Source organism: Heterodontus francisci, chromosome 6 (genome assembly GCF_036365525.1).
Source record: "Heterodontus francisci isolate sHetFra1 chromosome 6, sHetFra1.hap1, whole genome shotgun sequence".
In the NCBI taxonomy this organism is placed as follows: domain Eukaryota; kingdom Metazoa; phylum Chordata; class Chondrichthyes; order Heterodontiformes; family Heterodontidae; genus Heterodontus; species Heterodontus francisci.
In genome coordinates, this window is record NC_090376.1 from 2,455,473 (window position 1) to 2,461,472 (window position 6,000).

At 52.7% G+C, this 6,000-nt stretch overlaps 1 protein-coding gene across 2 annotated transcripts in view; it reads left to right on the top strand.

Annotated features, from left to right (window-relative positions):
- Positions 1–5,483: 5,483 nt before the first annotated feature.
- The window catches only part of smpd1 (sphingomyelin phosphodiesterase 1), a 30,104-nt gene continuing 29,587 nt past the window's right edge, over positions 5,484–6,000 (top strand). For both annotated transcript variants that reach the window (XM_068032975.1, XM_068032976.1), the window contains exon 1: positions 5,484–5,692. In XM_068032975.1, coding sequence (XP_067889076.1) covers positions 5,516–5,692 — 177 coding nt within the window. In that variant the 5' untranslated portion in view covers positions 5,484–5,515. The remainder of the gene's footprint in view (positions 5,693–6,000) is intronic.

The following is a 6,000-nucleotide window of genomic DNA, read 5'->3' on the forward strand; positions in this document are numbered from 1 at the left end:
GTGAGATGGGGGAGAATCTCCCTGGGAATGTCACAGTGAGATGGGGGAGAATCTGCCCGGGAATATCACATGGAGATGGGGGAGAATTTCCCCGGGAATATCATGCTGAGATGGGGGAGTATCTTCCCAGCAATATCACACTGATATGGGGGAGTATTCCCCTGGGAATATCATGCTTAGATGGGGGAGACTCTTCCCAGGAATATCACACTGAGATGGGGGAGTATTCCCCTGGGAATATCATGCTTAGATGGGGGAGACTCTTCCCAGGAATATCACACTGAGATGGGGGAGAATCTCACCGGGAATATCACACTGAGATGGGGGAGAATTTCCCCGGGAATATCACACTGAGATGGGGGAGAATCTTCTCAGGAATATCACACTGAGATGGGGAAGTATCCCCCGGGAATATCACACTGAGATGGGGGAGAATTACCCTGGGTATATCACACGGACATTGGGGAGTATCTTCCCAGGAATATCACACTGAGATGGGGGAGTATTCCCCCGGGAATATCACACTGAGATGGAGGAGAATCTCCCTGGGAATATCACACGGACATTGGGGAGTATCTTCCCAGGAATATCACACTGAGATGGGGGAGAATTTCCCCGGGAATATCACACTGAGATGGGGGAGAATCTCCCTGGGAATATCACACGGACATTGGGGAGTATCTTCCCAGGAATATCACACTGAGATGGGGGAGAATTTCCCCGGGAATATCACACTGAGATGGGGGAGAATCTCCCTGGGAATATCACATGGACATTGGGGAGTATCTTCCCAGGAATATCACACTGAGATGGGGGAGAATTTCCCCGGGAATATCACACTGAGATGGGGGAGAATCTCCCTGGGAATATCACATGGACATTGGGGAGTATCTTCCCAGGAATATCACACTGAGATGGGGGAGAATCTCCCCAGGAATATCACACTGATATGGGGGAGTATTTGGGAATGAGATTGGAAACATTGGAGCATTTGCCTCTCACTGACTGGAACCCACCCTGTTCTAACCCTGCCACTGACCAGACCCCACCCCCTGACCAGGCCCGACCTCCTGGCCTGTTCCCAGCCCTTGGCCAGGCCCCACCCACTGGCCAGACCCCAACCCCTGACCAGGCCCCACCCCCTGGCCTGTTCCCACCCCCTGACCAGGCCCGACCTCCTGACCATCCACAACCGTCTGGGGTAGAGAATTCCAAAATTCATAACCTTTTGAGTGAAGTAATTTCTCCTCATCTCAGTCCTAAATGATCGGCCCATCATCCTGAGACAGTTTTAGATTCAGAATGGAGCAATGGCGAGCAATTTGGCCTGATCAGGATCCTTAAGGGGGAGGGGGAGCAGCCCCAAGTCGTGGTCCACATAGGCACCAACGACATAGGTAGGAAGAGAGATGGGGATTTAAGGCAGAAATTCAGGGAGCTAGGGTGGAAGCTTAGAGCGAGAACAAACAGAGTTGTTATCTCTGGGTTGTTGCCCGTGCCACGTGATAGCAAAGCGAGGAATAGGGAGAGAGAGGAGTTGAACACATGGCTGCAGGGATGGTGCAGGAGGGAGGGTTTTGGTTTCCTGGATAATTGGGGCTCCTTCTGGGGTAGGTGGGACCTCTACAAACAGGATGGTCTTCACCTGAACCAGAGGGGTACCAATATCCTGGGGGGGAGATTTGCTAGTGCTCTTCGGGGGGGTTTAAACTAATTCAGCAGGGGGATGGGAACCTAAATTGTAGTTCCAGTGTACAGGATGTTGAGAGTAATGAGGTCAGGGATAAGGTTACAAGGACGCAAGAGGGCACTGGCAAGCAAGAGCTTGGTTTGAAGTGTGTCTACTTCAACGCCAGGAGCATCCGGAATAAGGTGAGTGAGCTTGCAGCATGGGTTGGTACCTGGGATCTCGATGTTGTGGCCATTTCGGAGACATGGGTAGAGCAGGGACAGGAATGGATGTTGCAGGTTCCGGGATTTAGATGTTTCAGTAAGAACAGAGAAGATGGTAAAAGAGGAGGGGGTGTGGCATTGTTAATCAAGGAGAGTATTACGGCGGCAGAAAGGACGTTTGAGGACTCGTCTACTGAGGTAGTCTGGGCCGAGGTTAGAAACAGGAGAGGAGAGGTCACCCTGTTGGGAATTTTCTATAGACCTCCGAATAGTTCCAGAGATGTAGAGGAAAGGATAGCGAAGATGATTCTCGACAGGGGCGAGAGTAACAGGGTAGTTGTTATGGGGGACTTTAACTTTCCAAATATTGACTGGAAATACTATAGTTCGAGTACTTTAGATGGGTCAGTTTTTGTCCAGTGTGTGCAGGAGGGTTTTCTGACACAGTATGTAGACAGGCCAACCAGGTGTGATGCCACATTGGATTTGGTACAGGGTAATGAACCCGGCCAGGTGTTAGAAATAGATGTAGGTGAGCACTTTGGTGATAGTGATCACAATTCGGTTAGGTTTACCTTAGCGATGGGCAGGGACAGGTATATTCCGCAGGGCAAGAATTATAGCTGGGGGAAAGGAAATTATGATGCGATTAGGCAAGAATTAGGATGCGTAGGATGGGGAAGGAAACTGCAGGGGATGGGCACAATCGAAATGTGGAGCTTATTCAAGGAGCAGCTACTGCGTGTCCTTGATAAGTATGTACCTGTGAGGCAGGGAGGAAGTTGTCGAGCGAGGGAGCTGTGGTTTACTAAAGAAGTTGAAGCGCTTGTCAAGAGGAAGAAGAAGGCTTATGTTAGGATGAGACGTGAAGGCTCAGTTAGGGCGCTTGAGAGTTACAAGCTAGCCAGGAAGGATCTAAAGGGAGAGCTCAGAGGAGCAAGGAGAGGACACGAGAAGTCATTGGCGGATAGGATCAGGGAAAACCCTAAGGCTTTCTATAGGTATATCAGGAATAAAAGAATGACTAGAGTTAGATTAGGGCCAATCAAGGATAGTAGTGGGAAGTTGTGTGTGGAATCAGAGGAGATAGGGGAAGCGTTAAATGAATATTTTTCGTCAGTATTTACAGTAGAGAAAGAAAATGTTGTCGAGGAGAATACTGAGATACAGACTACTAGGCTAGATGGGATTGAGGTTCACAAGGAGGAGGCGTTAGCAATTTTGGAAAGTGTGAAAATAGATAAGTCCCCCTGGGCCAGATGGGATTTATCCTAGGATTCTCTGGGAAGCCAGGGAGGAGATTGCAGAGCCTTTGTCCTTGATCTTTATGTCGTCATTGTCGACAGGAATAGTGCCGGAAGACTGGAGGATAGCAAATGTTGTCCCCTTGTTCAAGAAGGGGAGTAGAGACAGCCCTGGTAACTATAGACCTGTGAGCCTTACTTCGGTTGTGGGTAAAATGTTGGAAAAGGTTATAAGAGACAGGATTTATAATCATCTTGAAAAGAATAAGTTCATTAGCGATAGTCAGCACGGTTTTGTGAAGGGTAGGTCGTGCCTCACAAACCTTATTGAGTTTTTTGAGAAGGTGACCAAACAGGTGGGTGAGGGTAAAGCCGTGGATGTGGTGTATATGGATTTCAGTAAGGCGTTTGATAAGGTTCCCCACAGTAGGCTATTGCAGAAAATACGGAAGTATGGGATTGAAGGTGATTTAGAGCTTTGGATCAGAAATTGGCTAGCTGAAAGAAGACAGAGGGTGGTGGTTGATGGCAAATGTTCATCCTGGAATTTAGTTACTAGTGGTGTACCGCAAGGATCTGTTTTGGGGCCACTGCTGTTTGTCATTTTTATAAATGACCTGGATGAGGGTGTAGAAGGGTGGGTTAGTAAATTTGCGGATGACACGAAGGTCGGTGGAGTTGTGGATAGTGCCGAAGGATGTTGTAGGGTACAGAGGGACATAGATAGGCTGCAGAGCTGGGCTGAGAGATGGCAAATGGAGTTTAATGCGGAAAAGTGTGAGGTGATTCACTTTGGAAGGAGTAACAGGATTGCAGAGTACTGGGCTAATGGGAAGATTCTTGGTAGTGTAGATGAACAGAGAGATCTTGGTGTCCAGGTACATAAATCCCTGAAAGTTGCCACCCAGGTTAATAGAGCTGTTAAGAAGGCATATGGTGTGTTAGCTTTTATTAGTAGGGGGATCGAGTTTCAGAGCCACGAGGTCATGCTGCAGCTGTACAAAACTCTGGTGAGACCGCACCTGGAGTATTGCGTGCAGTTCTGGTCACCGCATTATAGGAAGGATGTGGAAGCTTTGGAAAGGGTGCAGAGGAGATTTACTAGGATGTTGCCTGGTATGGAAGGAAGGTCTTACGAGGAAAGGCTGAGGGACTTGAGGTTGTTTTCGTTGGAGAGAAGGAGGAGGAGAGGTGACTTAATAGAGACATACAAGATAATCAGAGGGTTAGATAGGGTGGATAGTGAGAGCCTTTTTCCTCGAAAGGTGATGGCAAACACGAGGGGACATAGCTTTAAGTTGAGGGGTGATAGATATAGGACAGATGTCAGAGGTAGTTTCTTTACACAGAGAGTAGTAGGGGCGTGGAACGCCCTGCCTGCAACAGTAGTAGACTCGCCAACTTTAAGGGCATTTAAGTGGACATTGGATAGACATATGGATGTAAATGGAATAGTGTAGGTCAGATGATCGGCGCAACATCGAGGGCCGAAGGGCCTGTACTGCGCTGTAATGTTCTATGTTCTATCACGTGGGACTGTCAATCAGAGCGGTGCCCCTCCCACTGCCCCAATCAAGCAGAGCGGCGCCCACCCACTGCCCTGTCAATCAGAGCGGCGTCCACCCACTGCCAATCAGCGCGGCGCACACTCACTTCCCTGTCAATCATCGCTGTGCTCCGCCCACTGCCCTGTCAATCAGCGGGGTGCTCTGCCCACAGCCCTGTCAATCAGCGGGGTGCTCTGCCCACAGCCCTGTCAATCAACGGGGGGCTCTGCCCGCTGCCCTGTCAATCAGCGGGGGGGCTCCGCTCACTGCCCAGTCAATCAACGGGGGGCTCCGCCCACTGCCCTGTCAATCAGTGGGGGGCTCCGCCCACTGCCCTGTCAATCAGTGGGGGGCTCCGCCCACTGCCCAGTCAATCAATGGGGGGCTCCGCCCACTGCCCTGTCAATCAGCGGGGGCTCCGCCCACTTCACTGTCAATCAGCGGGGGCTCCGCCCACTGGCCTGTCAATCAGCGGGTGGCTCCGCCCACGACCCTGTCAATCAGCGGGTGGCTCCGCCCACTGCCCAGTCAATCAGCGGGTGGCTCCGCCCACTGCCCTGTCAATCAGCGGGTGGCTCCGCCCACTGCACTGTCAATCAGCGGGGGCTCCGCCCACTGCCCGGTCAATCAGCGGGTGGCTCCGCCCACTGCCCTGTCAATCAGCGGGTGGCTCCGCCCACTGCACTGTCAATCAGCGGGGGCTCCGCCCACTGCCCGGTCAATCAGCGGGTGGCTCCGCCCACTAACCTGTCAATCAGCGGGGGGCTCCGCCCACTGGCCTGTCAATCAGCGGGGGGCTCGGCCTGGAGCTGTCAGCCGGGCTGTGATGTGATGGCTGCTCGGTTCTTGCTCGCTGTGTGTGTGGGTCTCGGGGCGCTGGAATCCGGGAGCCGCGGCTTGTCCGCCGCCCCGGCCCTCACTCCAACTCGGGGCTTTGGCCTCAACTGGAAAAACATCACCTGCTCGGCCTGCAGAGCGATTTTCACCGGCCTGGACATCGCGCTGGAGGTAGGGGGGAGAGGTTGGAGAGGGAGGGAGGGAGGGTGAGGAGGAGGAGGGTGAGGTTGGAGGGTGAGGGTGGTTGGAGGGTGAGGGAGGTTGGAGGGTGAGGGAGGTTGGAGGGTGAGGGAGGAGGGAGGAGGGGTGAGGGAGGAGGGAGGAGGGGTGAGGGAGGAGGGAGGGGGGGTGAGGGAGGAGGGAGGGGGGGTGAGGGAGGAGGGAGGGGGGGTGAGGGAGGAGGGAGGGGGGGTGAGGGAGGAGGGAGGGGGGGTGAGGGAGGAGAGAGGGGGGGTGAGGGAGGAGAGAGGGGGGGTGAA